The sequence below is a fragment of the Pan paniscus genome, chromosome 10 (genome assembly GCF_029289425.2).
Source record: "Pan paniscus chromosome 10, NHGRI_mPanPan1-v2.0_pri, whole genome shotgun sequence".
Classification (NCBI taxonomy): Eukaryota; Metazoa; Chordata; class Mammalia; order Primates; family Hominidae; genus Pan; species Pan paniscus.
Window position 1 is genome coordinate 37,199,960 of NC_073259.2, and position 16,363 is coordinate 37,216,322.

A 16,363-nucleotide genomic window follows, 5' to 3' on the forward strand; every position below is an offset into this window, starting at 1 on the left:
GCTGGTGACCTGAGCCACAGGCTGGAAGCAGTCTGACTTATCATCCTAATGTTCCCACCTCGGCCTGGATGGCTTTCCTATCAACCACCTCAGACAGTCTAGACTGTCAGAGAGGGAGGGACCAAGGCAGATTTAGGGCCCCTCAAAGATCTGCAGCTCCTGGGGGATGCCTTCTAGGGCACCCGTAGGGGCGGCAGGTGGACTAAACTAGATGGCTAAGCTTTAGTCACAGCACCTCTGCTCCTCCCTGTGTTCACACTCAGGTTTCATGCAGAAAACCTTTTGAAGAAAGGATCATACTATTTTTTAAAAAGTATGAAAACACTGATCTCTCATCTTACAGAAGAAAAACTGCCACCTGGAGAGAGGTAGTGACTAGTCCAAGAACACATAGCCAGAGGGAAGTGCCCAGGCTACAGCCCACGGCTGAGGCCCACAGGGCTGTCTGACCAAGCTCCAGGCCCAAGGGGCACATCAATTTCATCTGCTCTCTGAAGGTAAATCTAGGCAGGGGACCAGAACAAGGCCTCATCCCCACTGAAGGTGCCAGGACAGTCCTCAGAAGGTGGGCTGATAATATGCTGCATCCAGACAGGAGAGTAGAGAGTGGAAAAGTCCTTACCTCGGCAGTGGGGCCCCTCATCTGAGCCGTCCATGCAGTCCTGGACCCCATTGCAGAGGTGGGACATGGGAACACACAGCTCAGTACCCAGGCAGTTATGCTCGTTCGGCTGGCATCGCTGGGCCTTACTCTGTGGACCTGAGGGCAGACAGAAGGGTGGGCATGAACAAGCTGGCTATGGTGGCTCTCTGGTCAGCTGTTCACTGGGGATGAGGGGAGATAAAACTGGGGTTTCAGATCTCAGGAGGCCTCGGGGCTAGTTAGACTCTTCCACCTAGAACTCTTTTACAATATTCCCCACAGTAGCCACACACCTGTAGGCAAACAGGTGGAGGTAGAAACTAGGCCTTCAGTAGAGTCCACCTTCCAAATGCCCCTTTCCTATGGACCCCAGTGCCTCAACATTCTATGCTCAGGAGACAGGCTGAAGACAGCCTGGTTTTTGATGACGACTGAGGTCAGTAAAAGGTTTTGATGATGCCGGGAGTGATGGCTCACGCCTATAATCCTAGCACTTTGGGAGGCTGAGGCGGGCAGATCACTTGAGGTCAGGAGTTCAAGATGAGCCTGGCCAACATGGTGAAACCCCGTCTCTACTAAAAATGCAAAAAATTAGCCAGGCATGGTGGCATGCACCTGTAGTCCCAGCTACTCGGGAGGCTGAGGCAGGAGAAGCGCTTGAACCCAGGAGGCAGAAGTTGCAGTGAGCTGAGATTGCACCACTGCACTCCAGCCTGGGTGACAGAGCGAGATCTGTCTCAAAACAAACAAACAAAAAAAAAGGTTTTGATGAGCTGAGGGAAGCAGAGCCCATGGCAGAGAAACTCCAATGATAAAGAAAAACCCCTTCCCATAGCTCCCAGGTTGCAGAACCCAGGCCCAAGAGTGGTGCCAAATCTTCTAGACCTTCACTGCCCAATACGTAGCCCAGTCACATGTGGCTATCAAGCACTTGAAAGGCGGCAAGTTCAAACTGTAAGTATAAAATGTACACTGGATTTTGATGACTTAATATCAGAAAAATGCAAAAGATCTCTAAAGGTTTTATATGAATACACTGTACTAAAGTGATAATATTTTGGATCCATTGGATAAAATATTCAAATTCATTTCATCTGTTCATTTTTACCTTTTTTAAGTGGCTACTCGAAAATTTCAAAATAGCACATGTGGCTTGCAATACATTTCTATTGGACAGCACTATTCTAGACTTCCAACCCCACAGCAACAAGCCTGATAGAAGGATTTGGGAAGAATCAAAGGTTGTGGTCTGGCCAGGCATGGTGGCTCACGCCTATAGTCCCAGAACTCTGGGAAGCTGTGTCAGGAGGATCACTTGAGGTCAGGAGTTTGAGATCAACCAAGGCAACATAGTGAGATCCCACCTTTCGAAAAAAGAAAAAAAAAAAGGTTGTGGCCAACTGGTCATATCATCTCTGCAACTTCCTTTGTTGCTCAAGAGGATGGATGAGATAGAGAGACCACTGTCTATTGGCCCCCAAGCCTGGACACGGTGTGTGAGTGACAGTGTCTATGACCCATGTGTGCCTGGATGGGAGTCTGCTTACACAGCTGATGGTGTGGCTGTATAGCATGCAGCGGTATGTACTGAGAGTGTATCTGTGTGTCTTTCTGTATGCTGGTGTATCTGGCCTCAGTGAGTTTCCATGTGAATCAATCTGGGTTTGTGTGTGTGTGTCTCTATGTTGGTATGTGTGTCTGGGGACATCTCTCTGAGTATAGAGTGTGTTTCTGCATCCACATTTGAGTGTGACTCTGTGTTACTGTGAGAATGTGTTTGTGCCTTTGGGTGGGAGGTGGGCTCATCAGTGCCAGGTGGGTCTGTGTGTGATGTTATGAGTCCGGGGGGTATGAGTGTGAACAGAGTGGTAATGCATATAAGGTGAGGTTTACAGCAAATTGAAGGAAGAATGAACAAAAAGAGGCAGATCTGACCCTTCTGCATGGCTTTCTTTACTTCTAACGCCCAAGCATCAGGGTCAAAAGTGTGGGGGTGCAGGTGGCACCAGACAGGAAGAGACTCCAGGCTGAAGCACCATGCCGTAGATATACTTGCTGAATACCCCTGGCCCCCACCCTCCAGGGCAGAGTGTAGGGGTGAGGCAGAGCCCACTAGTGGCTCCCTTTCCAGCCCTAAAATTACCCCTGATAATTATGGGTGGGGGTGTGGGGACAGGACACCAGATGGGACTGGAGCAGGATAAAGCCCACGAGAGAGAACAGAGACGGACCTAGGAAAGCAGGGGCGCTTTGACCCTGGCCCAGATTAACCAAGCAGGGGAGAGGCTAAAGGTGGAGCCACCAGGACTGTGCCAGCTACCCAGGACTCTGGGGTCCCACCAACAAGTTCTCCACTTCCCTTGGCAGGGCAAAAGCTGGGCGGGGACCTTTCTCCCAGTTAAAACAGCTGCCTCCGATTACACCACTTACTGGGGGCAGGGGAAGGCGGGGGTAGCGGGAAAAGCACAGGGGTGGGGCTTCTGGTATGGGGCTGAGCAAGTGCCAGTGGCCTCTGGCCTGGGAGCCAAAGGACAGAGGAAGATCTGAGGATCCGACAAGACCTGGGGCCAATCATCAAGGGTCAGGGAGGCTGAGAGGTGGAATAAGGGAAGAGCTGGAAGGAAAGGGAGGCCGGGCCATCTTCTAGCAAAGCTGTCAGCCCAGAGAACACTGTCTTGGGGTGCAGCACCTGAGGGAGAAATCTGAGGTGCCATTTCTAAGCCCAACAGGCACCATGCCAAGCATTTTGAAGGGGTGTAAAGGACAGTTTTAGCTGTGTCATGGACAAATACAATCACTGAGCAAGGTCCACATCAGGCTAGGGATCAGCTGTCCTCCTCCCGAACATCTGCCAAAGGAAGAGGGATAAGTTAAGGGTTTGGGGAGAAGAATCCAGAAAAGGTACTTACAAATCTCAGGGGCCTCGTCAGATCCGTCTGGGCAGTCCCTCTCACCGTCGCACCGCCAGCCCTTTGAGATACAGGTTATTTGATCTCTGCAGGCAAACTGCTTGGGGCTGCAAGTCTTAGGGGCTAGGGAAGGAAAGAAAAGGGGATATAAATGAAGGATGGAGGCCAACTCTGTGAATCCAAAGTCCCCTAGTACTGCTCTTCCTTCCTAGCATCAGTCTCCATCTGGCCCAGACCCTCAGCCATGGTCTATGTGCCTGGGGGTGTCAGGGGGTGGCTTTGGGTAGTTCCTAGACACTGTGTATCTGCGGTGGGGGTGGGGAGGATCCAGAAGCACATTTTACTGCATCCCTCCAAGTCCTCTAAGCTGCCTGTTCCTGGGAGTCAGGGTCAAAGGCTTTGCTATTCTTGGTTACTCTCATCAGACACCAGCACCCCCTGGCTTTGATGACAGAGTGATGGTGAAGGGGGGTGCATTTAGGCCTTGACATGTTTTCTCTTTGTCTTCCTCTAACTCCTACTAGAGGCCCTGAGCTGGTCTTATCTAACCTCTCTGCTTCCCTGCCTTCTGGGACACTCCTGGTCCCCTGACCCATCACCCCATCCTTCCCAACCCCTAATCACTAGGCCCCCAGATGGGAGCAGTGGGGAGGGATGCCCTTGGCACACACAGTAGTAGTTGGAGATGATATTAGCAGAGGCACAGGAGGGCAAGGCTGTGCAGGAACGGGCAGGGTAGAGAGCCCTGCTTCCATTTCCATTCCCTATTTTTTTTTTTTTTTTTGAGACAAGGTCTCACTCTGTCCCCCAGGCTGGAGTGCAGTGGCACAATCTCAGCTCACTGCAACCTCCACCTCCTGGGCTCAGGCGATTCCCCTGCCTCAGCCTCCCCAGTGGCTGGAACTACAGACATGCATCACCATGTCCAGCTAATTTTTGTATTTTTAGTAGAGACGGGGTTTCACCATGTTGGCCATGCTGGTCTCAAACTCCTGACTTCAGGTGATCCACCTGCCTTGTCCTCTCCATTCTCTAAAGACACAGCCTCCCTTGGTTAGACCTCAGGGAGACTTTCAGTAGACATCCTTAGAGTTAAGAAGCACCTAAAGATTTTCAAGATATCAGAATTGGGGAGCAGAGGCAGGGGGATGGCTGAAATGAACTCTAGGAACTGGTTTCAGTCCAGTCCAACTAGTTAGCTACTATATTCAGGACCTCTTGGCCCTACCCTCCCACCCCAATCAGGCTTCTTCCACTCCTACCCCATTCTCTTCCCTCATCCCCCAAGGAGGAATTAAGAATGGTGACAACTAACTCTGTTGTTTTTTTTTTTTTTTTGAGATGGAGTTTTTCTCTTGTTGCCCAGGCTGGAGTGCAATGGCACGATCTTGGCTCACTGCAACCTCTGCCTCCCGGGTTCAAGTGATTCTTCTGCCTCAGCCTCCAGAGTAGCTGGGATTACAGGCATGCGCCACCACGCATGGCTAATTTTGTATTTTTAGTAGAGACGGGGTTTCTTCATGTTGGTCAGGCTGGTCTCGAACTCCCGACCTCATCTGATCCATCCATCTCAGCCTCCCAAAGTGCTGGGATTACAGGCGTGAGCCACCGCACCCGGCTGACAACTAACTCTTATTGTGGGCTCAGTATGTGCCAGGAACTGTGGTAAAGCAGTTTTTTCCATGTATCATCGTATTTAATTCCCTCCACAGTATGACAAATAGGGACAACTAATACCACCATTTCACAGATGAAGAAATTGAGCCAGGTGACTTGGCCAGGGTCAAATAGCTGGCAAGTGACAAAACCAGCTAAGCTGACTCCAAGCTCTGAACCAGTGAAATCCACACCAGTCCTCCGATTCCCACTCCTCCCAACCTCTATCACCACATCCTCCACAGGAGGAACAGTCACCCACCCCTTCTCCCCCACCCAAGGCTGAGCTCCCAGTCTCCTGGCCTTTCGTGGCTTTTCCTCAGCCTGTGCCATCACATTTCTATTCTGCTGGCACACACTGAAGGCCAGCTCTATGCCAGGCACTGCACTAGGCATCAGGGTGCCAAGGAGGGTGAGATGACCCTCTGCCCTGCAGGAGCCAGAGTCGCCTGAGAAGACAGCTGTACCCAACTAATGCAAATGCAGGGCAGAGACAGAAGTATAAGGAAAATGGCGGGGCGGGGGGCTCTTAGGAGGGAGGGAGTCTGATGGGAGCCTCACTGAGATGTCTTCCCTCCTAACCCCCACCACTGGCAGGGGAGACGGCACTCAGGCCCCTGGCCAAAATGACCGAGTTCAGGAAACACATCAAGGATGGCCTAGCCAGGCTCCCTCTTCAGCCTCCCTCCCCTGGCCCCCACCCTGGGCCTGGAATAAAGGCCCCTTGAGGAGGTGGATAATGCTGAGTTCATTGCCCCACTGGGCCAGCTGTGAGGTCTTCCCGGGAAACACAGCCCGCCAGCCTAGTTAGCATGCCGGAGAACCGTCCGCTTCCCCAGACCAGCCCAGCCGTGGCCGGCTGAGGGGGAAGAGGGGGGCTGGAATGGGACTCAGAGGCAGATGAGATGTTTGGAGCCCAGAAACAGACCCCCGTGCCACCCACCTGGGACTTGGTCCATGCCCTGCTCCTCCCAGGGGCAGAGCGCACAGCCACGGCCTGAGGTCACCGGGTGGTCACCTAACCTCCCCTCCATTCCACATCCCAGCCATGGTGCCCCCTCCTTTAGCCCTCACTGAGTCCCCCCCGCTGTCCCCCACCCCCATTTTTGGCCTGAACTCCACAGAGGAAACAGCAGCTGGCAAACTCCAAAAGCTGGAATGAGAGAGATTCACAAACCAGATGTGCTCTTGCAGGGAGGGGATGGGGGATGGGACAAGTGAAAGGAAGAGGAGGGCCCAGGCCCCTATCCCACAGCAGCACCGGGGGAGGGGGCCACATCTCCCGAGGGCCTGGCCAGCACAAGGATTGCAGAGAGATACGTGAAAGAACTTCCTGTCAGGGCTGGTGTTGAAGGGCCCAGGAATCTGGAGCGAGAAGGCTGAGGCCTGTCTTTGATTTCCTTCAGGGGGAGAGGGAAGAAAGAAACAAATAAACTACTTTGGGACAGTCTACACAGCCAAGGGAAGCCTCACTCAGAGCTGGGAGAGAGCTGAGTTGGGAGAAGGGTAGGACCCTTATAATCTGCTTAGAGGGAAAGCCAACCCCACTCCCCTCAGCAGAGCCTTCTGTGTCTGAATCCAGCACCCAGTAAACCCACCTTTGTGGCCTGCAGTTTAGATGAGAGAACATTGCCCTAAGGTCAAAAGCAACTAAGGCCTTCCCCGCCTCCTGGCCCGCATGACAGAACCCGGAGGTCTCCCTGACCGATGGGAGCTAACCTTTTTCACCTTGCTAACCACCAGCCACTGATTGGAAATACGGTGACTATTAACTCACTTAGATACTATAACCCTGTGAGGTGGGTGCCCTTGCAGCCTCCCTCTCACACATGAGGGAGCTGAGGCACAGGGTGACTGGTAACTGAGCAGGTGGTTTCCTCATAGGTCATGGGATGCAGCCGGGTTAAGAAAGGAAACCAGGCCGGGCGCGGTGGCTCACGCCTGTAATCCCAGTACTTTGGGAGGCCGAAGCAGGCAGATCATGATGTCAGGAGATCGAGACCATCCTGGCTAACGCGGTGAAACCCCGTCTCTACTAAAAATATGAAAAATTAGCTGGGCGTGGTGGCAGGCGCCTGTAGTCCCAGCTACTCAGGAGGCTGAGGCAGGAGAATGGCATGAACCAGGGGAGGTGGAGCTTGCAGTGAACTGAGATCGCGCCACTGCACTCCAGCCTGGGCAACAGAGTGAGATTCCATCTCAAAAGAAAAAAAGAAAGAAAGAAAGAAAGGAAACCAGATGGGCGCAGTGGCTCCCGTCTGTAGTACCAGCACTTTGGGAGGTGGAGGCGGAGATGGGCGGATCACTTGAGGTCAGGAGTTCGAGACCAGCCTGGGCAACATGGTGAAACCCTGTCTCTACTAAAAATACAAAAATTAGCAGGAGGCGGAGGTCACAGTGAGCAGAGATCACGCCATTGCATTTCAGTCTGGGTGATGGAGTGAGACTGTGTCTCAAAAACAAAACAAAACAAAAACAAAAAACAAGGAAGGGAAATTGCAGGGAGAACGCTGTCGTTCTCTGGCCCTGGCAGTGGGGAGAGGATTTTAAGGGGTGGCCTTCAGGGCTCCTCAGAGAGGAGGGAAGGGCATAGGGGAGACAGAGAGGAGCAAGAATGGGACAGAAGAAGGGGAAGACAGGCAGGAGAAGAAGAAGGAGAGATCTAGAGAGGAAGGACAGAGAGCGAGTTTGGAGGAAGAACACCAGGACACAGGGGCCATCTGTTCTCGGCTTTGCCTGAAGATGAATGTGACTGCCATGCTAACTTGGCCAACACCCTGCCCCACCCCCCCAAACCCAGGCACCCAGCCCAGCCACGGCCCCCAGGGCCACCAAGCTGGAGCCAGGGCAGGAGGTGTAGAGTTGGGTGTGCGTCCAGACACAACACAGACCCCACTGCCCTGCTTGAGCCTTGGCTGTCATTCTGTGTCCCATTCTGGGACCTTGGGGGTGGGGAAGTGGGGTGAGAATGCCTGGCCAGAGAGGGTGACAGCGAAGTCCAACCCTGAAGGAGTCTTCTCCAGAGGAGGGGAACCTATCCTTTGATACCCCTTGAGGGAGCGAGAGCAAGGAAGAGAGCTAAGACCTTAGAGGTGCTTCTTAAAGGACAAGGAGACTCAGGGACTGCAAAAGCATGACAGGGACTCTTGGGGCCCTTTTTAAGAGTGGACACAGCAGAAGGAGAGATAGGCTCCCCTCTGAGCTAGGTGAGAGGGGGGTTCTCTAAAGGGAACCACATGATATAGCTAAGGGAACAGAGTGGGAGGAGGATGCTCAAGGTGCGGGGGGGGGGCGGTGCGGGGAGGGGGTGCGGCGCGGGGACAGAGCCTGCAGGAATCTGAATTTTCAACCTTATGGGGGTGGGGCAGCAAGGGCCTCCCAAACCCAAACCGAGAGGTTTTCACTGAATTTCATGTATTTTGGGTGTTGCCTGGTGGCTCCTTCCTGAGGCTCAGACACATTTTTGTCATTCCTGAGTCTGGGCCTCTGCTTTGCGGCCTGGACAGACAGACAGACAGGGTGGCTTGGACAGCCAGGGGAGGGGAAGGGTCTCCGCTTCCATTCTGAGTCAATATTGATGCAGCAGGACATTAGCCTGACCCGTGACCTCCCCCACCAGCTTTTCCTTTCCCCACAAATAAAAGCCAGACCCCCAGAAGGCCTCCAGAGGTCACCATATCACTCACCAGGCATTTCTAAGCCTCCTCTCCTTCTCCCCCCACCCCAGCCACACACACAGCTTATGCTCACCAGAGTAAAAGCTCCAAGTTCTTGACTCACTCCTTACATCTTTCTCCAGTTCTTAGGCTCCTGGTCAGGAGGAAGTTCTGCCAGAAGTCTAACCTCCCTCCTTCCTTCTGAAATACCTCCTTTCTCCCTCTTAGCCCACAAAGGGTATCAAGTTCCTTTCTTCCAGAAACATTCTCTCCAAAACCCATTCCCCAAATTAGTGGAGGGGGAAGAAGAAAGAGGAAGTCGGATGAAAGTGGAGAGGAAACTTTTGGTGCTGAACTGGACACTGGGTCTGGCCAGGAAGGGGGAAAAATAGCCAAAACAGAGGGGAGGGAGCTAGCGGGTGAGTGGGAAAGCCCAGAGAGACTCTTGCTCCCAAGAAGCTTTTGGGATACCAAGAGGCCTGGATGGGGGTAAATGGAGACAGGCAGAGAAAAATAAGACAAGTGACAGAGACGCAGAAAGCAGGGCAGAGAATGTCACAAAGGTTCGGCAGTAAGAGATGAACTGAGAGGGTGAGAGACAGAGAGGTTCTAAAAAGCCAAGACAGCGCACACTAATGACAGACAGACAGAAAGACAGACAGCCAGCCAGGAAGGGGGCTCAGTCCAGAGATTGCCAAGGGGATGACACAGTTGTCCTGGGATGAACCCAGAGAATGACTACCCCGCTGAGCCTAGAGTAGGGTGGGAGCAAGATCTGTCCTATCTTGGAGAGACAGAGTCTCAGCCCTAGGCAGTGCCTGACTCAAGGGAGACCCAGAATAGGGACCACTACCACCCCTGGAGTCAGGAGGGTAGAAAGGAGGGAGGAAAATGGAGCTCTTCAGCCAGGGAAGCTAAGGCCTGGGGGGAGAGGGAGAGGCTTTCATCTCCCCTAGGGGAGCAAGAGGGACAACTCTCCACATATACCCCTCACCTCTTTCCCAGGGAGGGTTTATATTGGTGCCTGAGGCCATTGCACCGGAAACACTCCAAAGCCAACTGCTTCCTTCTCCAAACAATGCAGGATCCTGCTAACCAGGCTGAAATCTGGGACAGAAGAGGGAGGCAGGTTCTCCACCGCTCATACCCAGCACTACCAAGTCAGGGGCCTTCCTGCAGTACCATTCAGCTGCACCCAGATGCCCCAAGAGCAATGAGCCCACACCCAGAGCTGTAGGACCTGAAAGGTGAAGAGTCTGAGGAGTGAGGAGGACCCTGAGAAGAGAGTACTGGGCGGGAATAAACCTAGGCTTGGGGGTTCTGATGTGCAAGGGCTCACACTTCAGCAGGAGGAAAGAGAGATAGACTTGAGTAAGGAAGTGCTTCCCAAAAGGTAAGGAAGGGGTTTTGAAGAATGGGGGCATCTGGACAGGAACTGACTCTGGCCAGGACCTGGGCTGTCATCCTTTGGGAGGCTCAGTGGTGGAAGGGTGGTTGAGAAAATGAAGAGAGGAGAGAGAACAAGATCAGAAGAAAAAGATGTCTAGTGAAGCAGCCCTAAACATCAAAATATCCCTCCAACCCCAAAATGAATTTCTTACACATTCTTGCTTTAAAAGACAACGAGGCAAAGGGAGACGTTTAGGATGTGAGTCTGATCAGGGAGAAAGGAGTTTAGAACTTTCTCTCAGGGATCCAGGAAGCTAACACCCCAGCTTCACAACTCACTTCCACTGTACCTACTCTAGTAACTGGTAATATGCCGGCTCAAGGGGGTGTGTGGAGGAAGGTCAGGAAAAAGGGAGGGAGGAAGTCAGCCTTATTCTGTGAGCTGTATTTGTCTGGGGGTGCCCTCCCCACTAGAAAATATTCCCCAATCTCAGCAGGGCCCTCAATAGTCCCATTCTCCACCCCATCTTTCTGCAACCTCTCCAGCAGCAGGTACACTCAATTTTGTCGCTAGTGGGGAGTGACATTACTCCCCAAAGGGCAGGGGACCCCAGAGGCAGTTTCAGGCATAGAAGAGAAAGCAGAAGAGGTGGGAAAGCCCCTAGGATTGCTGCCCTGGAGAGAAAGCAGCAAGGCTGTGATAGCAGGAGGAAGGTAACATACTAAGTCAGGTGAGCTGGGTCATTTCCATTCTCTGGAAAGTAAACAAGAAAGTTCAATGTTGATGGACCCTGAGGCAAGAGGGCAGGGGTTAGGGATAAGGGATCCCCTAGGCTGCCTCGGATAGAGTTGAACTTACATTTCTATGCAATTCCCCTTTCTCACCACCCTGTACCCAAGAGTGGGGTGGAGCTGATTATTTATATTCCCACTCCCAAGGCAGAAATATTGGTGTGTGTTTGGGGAGGGGTCCTCTTCTGGGGCTTTGGATAGTTTGATCTGAGCTGGAGATACAGAGGGGGCGTGGGTGAACATTTTAAGAAAGGGTAGGGAGATAGTTAAGGAGAACATGTCCAGTCTCTCTCTTCCACTAACTTGGTGTGGCAAATAGAACTCCTTTAGAGCCCTGGGAGTGATGCTATCTGGGGTCCCTTCCTGACCTTCCCTGCTCTCCACAGAAACCCTCTTGCTTCTGCCTAACTCTAGCCACCCTCCTTCAAGGGGCTCCTGATGGGTCTCTCTCTCTCTCAAAATTTTTTTCTATTCCTCCCAGAAGCGGCTGCAACCCCAATCTCCCTGCCTCGATTTCCCTTCTCACCTCACAGGGCTGAGAACAAGAGAAAAACACATGATAATGACAGGAGTTATAGGCAGAAGCTGGCCGTGCGGCATCTGGAGGATATTCAGGAAAAGCCCCTCTCCTCCTCCGGGGCAGCTAATTGGTGGGGTGGGGGTGGGGGGTAGAGAGTCCCCAAGATGGCACAACTGAGGGACACTAAATATGTTTTTTGGGGACACAGCTGCTTCCTGACCCTGTAAGTCTCCTCCCCCAATTGAAGCAAGTTAGGGAGAGGGAGGGAGATGATCTGGTTTCAGAGAAAAACTTTCCCAATCCCAATCTGGCAAGACAGAGGAGGGGGTGTATGATGGTATCGGGCCCAGTTTTGTCTTTGGATGAGAGGGCTAAGATGACAGGAGGGGATGAGATCCCACCCCTTCTCAAATCAGGGACCTAGCCCAGCCCAACCCCATGACCCCAGCTTAATGCTTAAAGCTTGGGCAAGACTTGAACCAGTGACTCACAAGTAGGAGAAAAAAACAGCTGACAAAAAAAGGGAAGAGAGGCACCCCATTTCCCCAAAAGGATGCAGTTCTAGCCTAAGCCTAACTCTGCAATATACAAAGTGTGTCTGTATGGGGTTTTGGGCTTGGAGGGGTGCAGGGAATAAACAGATTTACTAAAGGAGTGTGGGGGCACAGCCATAATCCCCATCCAACCTCCAACTCTCCTTCCAATCCAAACTGTGATGAAGCCAGAAGTCAGGAAGAAGGCAGCCTCCCCCACCCTCCTACCCCAGCATTCCAGGCCATTCTCCAGTCCCCTTCCCCAGTGATGACATCTGACGTTTTTTCATCTCAAAGCTCCCAGGAATTAAGAAGGAAAATTCAAAGTCACATAGTATGGCGAGCTCCCCCTCTCTGCCCCCCAACACAGCCCTACCCCAGGCTACTGACAGAGGCCCTGAGAGGGGGAAGAGCCCACTTCAGCACCCAGGCCTCCAGCCGGGGCTCTGGGGTCGATTCCACGCCCAAGCAGGGGGCCCTCCCTCTCCCCACCCACAGCCTTCCTGGGCCTGCCTGCCCTCTGCCCGGCAGGGTACCCCTGGCCTGGCTCCCCTTTCGAGCTACAGAGGCCAGTGCAAAAGCCACCCCCCTACCCCACCCCACCCCCACCCCCTTTTGCAGCCGAACATTGCAAATCCGGATTCCTTCACAATTCAGATGGGGGGTGGGGGGTTGTGAGGATGTAGGGGAGGCGGAGGCCCTCCCCGAACAGAGATAGGAAAAGAAGGCCTCTCCTCCCCAGGATCAGAAAAATGGGGAGCCCTCTTCTCTCTACCCAGGCCTCTGGTCTTTGTTTGTGCTGGGGGGCCCCGGAAGCATCATTTGCCCAGGGCCCCCATCCCCCAAATCGGACCCCATCCCCGCCCCCAGTCGGGCCGCTGCTGTGTCAGCTGGACTGGGATAACAAAAGGCACCCCCTCCCGCGTCTCCCTTCCCCATCCGTATGCAGGAGTGGGGGCTGGGGAGAGGGTGCCCCCAGGGGTCCAAGGGGGACGCGGAATCTCACTCACCGTCGATAGCCGCCGCGACCAGAGCTGAGAGCAGGGGCAGCAGCAGGAGCAACGGCGGGGTCAGCATGGTGTGGGCTGATGCAAGCAGCAGCCCCTTCCCCTCTGGTCCTGCTACTTCTCTCCTTCACCCCCCCAAGTTGGGGGGTCCCCCTTTTCCTCCTTTCCCCCTCCTCCTTCTCTGTTCTTATTCTTTCCTTCGGCAAAGCGCACCAGGGCCGTGGGTGAAGAGGTAGAGTTCCGAGCCCCTTGGGGAGGGCCTGCTGACGGGGGTGCGCCCCCTGCCCCCAAATCCAAACCCTTCACCCCACCCCCCCCCGCTTCACTCCTCGCTGCTCTTTCCCCCTCCCCGGGCGAAGCTCACAGCCCCATCTCGGAGCCGCCTCCGGCTGCAAAAATGCACAATTGGGAGGAGGCGGGGAGGGGGGGTGGGGGGCGTGGACCGGGTAGGGGAGCCTTTGGAGGGGGCTTGATGGAGCTCTGGGGGCTCCCCTCGTTTCCGCCTCCTCAGTGCATGGGCCTGGAGCTCGCACCGCTGTTCCCCGGACTGAAGTGCCGAGGGGGGAGCTGATGGGGGAGAGGGAGGGGACGGGTTGAGGAGGGAGGGAGGGAAGGGGCGGGGAAAGAAAAAAGGTTGGTGGGTGGGGGGAGAAAGAGCTACGCGGCAATCCAGTGAGTGCGCATGCGCCGATTTGACGCGCTGCCCGGGGGAGGGCGACGCGGACCCGCGACAGGGTTCGGAGTTCTGGAAAGCGATCCAAGAGTGAGGGTCCCGGGCACTCGCTGGCTAGTTTGGGGCCTGGGGCGCCCTCTCCCCTGGCTGGGCCCTCCTCCCTGGTGCTCCAGAGAGCAGAAGGGGTCGAGGGTGGGATTGGGCAGTGGGCGGAGAGCTGAGCGGCTCCCCTTATGAAACTCAGTGTCATACTCTAGGATTTCAGGCTCCCTCCGGGGGCGTCCGGGACTCAATGGTCTGGGCCGAGGCTCGATTTTCTAGGGGAACCCTGAAGGTGCCTCCTCTGCCCGGGGTGGGAACAGGGACCGCCAGTCCGCGGGGAAGGTGCAGGGAAAGGCTGAGCTTTGATTTGGAGACTTTGGAAGACCGGACTGGGATTGGGGCCTGCGAAGGAGGGGGCGGGGTGGGGGAGGGACCGCGAGGACCCGCCCCCACCTCGCTCCCGGGATCGGAGTAAACAGGGACACCCGTGGGGACACGCCGGAGCTTGTCCGCCCGCGTGGGGCTCGGGGATGGAGCCCACCTTAGTACCCGCCCGCCCTGCTCGCCCAGCCCTAGGCGCGGGAGGGGCAGGCCCTGGTTTGGAGGGAGGTGAGTCACCAGCGGGTGGGGTTGAGGAAAGGCCACCCCCTTTCGCCCAAGAAGTCGGGGCTCATTTATTTTTCTGGTTTTTTTTTTTTTTAATACCTTCTGACTGGCTTGCCATCAAGTTAAGAGTTTTAGATTCCGAGCGCCAGGATTTGGAATAAGATGAGGGACTCTGGACCTTCGTTTCCAGGCCTCGGGTTCCAAGGAGGTGTCTGCTGAGCGCCGGACCTTTGTCCCCAGGCTCAGCCCACACGGGAATGATACTTTGCCGAAGGCAGGCGCCAGGCGGTTCCCAGGGGCCAGTGAACGTGCTTTTGGTCACTGCCCCCTTCTGGGCGGCGTTTTATGGCTGTTACCTTAGTGTCTGACTTCCTAGGTGTCTGCATGTCAGAGTTCAAGGAGCGGGGCAGACGACGTCGGCTGCCAAAAATTGACGCTGGAGAGGAGGGACTGTTCCCCCTTTTACGTTCTAGTTACGGAAAAGTCCCCACTCCAGTCTGTCCTTGGCAGAAACAGGAGCAGCACGAAGGACTTGCCTCCTAATGACAGTGAGCTCAACCTTTAGCTTCTTCCAGCCGGCTTTGCTCAGCGCGGTGGCCACCTGCCTTTAGTCTCCTGGGCTAGAAACCTCAGACTTTATGCCAACTCAAGGGGGCCTTTCCTTCCTATATCCAATCTTGCCAGCCTGTGCTCCAGGCTTGTCATTTTTTTCCTCTGAAATATATCTCAGATTTCCTCCATTTCCACTGCCAGAGAGTTGCTCCAGGCAGGAACGGGGTCTTATTTCTCCTTTTATCCAGCTCCCACGGCCCAACACAATGTGAGACGCACTATGGGGACTCACCAAATGCCTATGAGGTTCCTCCCAGGGCCCCCCCAGTGTTGGGATCCAAGTGAAATCAGGTCGAAACAGACTTTAGACAGCTTGACAGCTTTGAAAGGAAAACGGTATCTGGAGCAACCACATGTAGCCTGAGGGCTTGAAGGGGCTTTCCTCCCTCCCCCTACCCATCTGTCAGGTGAATCTTCCAAAAACTGCTTTCCCGGTGTCTCTTCCTTGCTGGGGAACCTCTAGTGGGTGTCTATAGACCAGTCAAATGTGAACTCCTCTTCAGTCATGGCTTTCCAAAACCTGGCCTCAGTCAGCATGCACTTCTCACTTGCAACCTCCCATCCCCTGCTGTCTCCTGAATGTGCATGTGTATTTTTATTAACTTTATATTGTTAAAAAAAAAAAAGAAATAAAGAAAAGATAATACCTAGTGGTTAAAAAAAGTACAGGAAGGTACAAAGTAAAAGGAAACTTGATGCTCTCCACACCCCCATTTTTCAGCTGCACCCTCAGAGTAACTTCTACTAACAGTTCTTCAGGTCTCCCCTACCAGCAGAGGTTTCCCCCCAGCCCAAGACGGAGTCTTGCCCTGTTGCCCAGGTTGGAGTGCAATGGCCTAATCTCGGCTCACTACAACCTCTGCCTCCCGGGTTCGGCGATTCTTCTGCCTTGACCTCCCAAGTAGCTGGGATTACAGGCACACGCCACTATACCCAGCTAATTTTTTTTGTATTTTTGGTAGAGATGGGGTTTCACGATGTTGGCTAGGCTGGTCTCGAACTTCTGACCACGTGATCTGGCCTCCTCAGCCTCCCAAAGTGCTGGGATTACAGGCGTGAGCCACCGTGCCCGGCCAGGAGAGTTTTTAAAACAGTAACATAGAGGCCAGGCGTGGTGGCTCACGCCTGTAATCCCAACACTTTGGGAGACGAAGGTGGGAGGATCACTTTTCAGGAGTTCGAGACCAGACTGGCCAACATGGCGGAACCCCATATCTACTAAAAATACAAAAATGAGCCACGTATCGTGACGCATACCTGTAATCCCAGCTACTGGGGAGGCTGAGGCACGAGAATCGCTTGAACCCAGGAGGTGGAGGTTATGG

The 16,363-nt window shown here is 54.0% G+C and overlaps 1 protein-coding gene across 1 annotated transcript in view; it reads right to left on the minus strand.

Moving 5' to 3' along the window:
• Positions 1-15,857, minus strand: part of LRP1 (LDL receptor related protein 1) — an 86,891-nt gene extending 71,034 nt beyond the window's left edge. Inside the window, exons 1-3 of the mRNA XM_003824883.6 lie at positions 13,109-15,857; positions 3,553-3,675; positions 623-760 (exon numbers count right to left, since the gene is read on the minus strand). Of these exons, the coding sequence (XP_003824931.1) occupies positions 623-760; positions 3,553-3,675; positions 13,109-13,175 (328 nt within the window). The 5' untranslated portion in view covers positions 13,176-15,857. The remainder of the gene's footprint in view (positions 1-622; positions 761-3,552; positions 3,676-13,108) is intronic.
• Between the last annotated feature and the right edge of the window lie 506 nt (positions 15,858-16,363).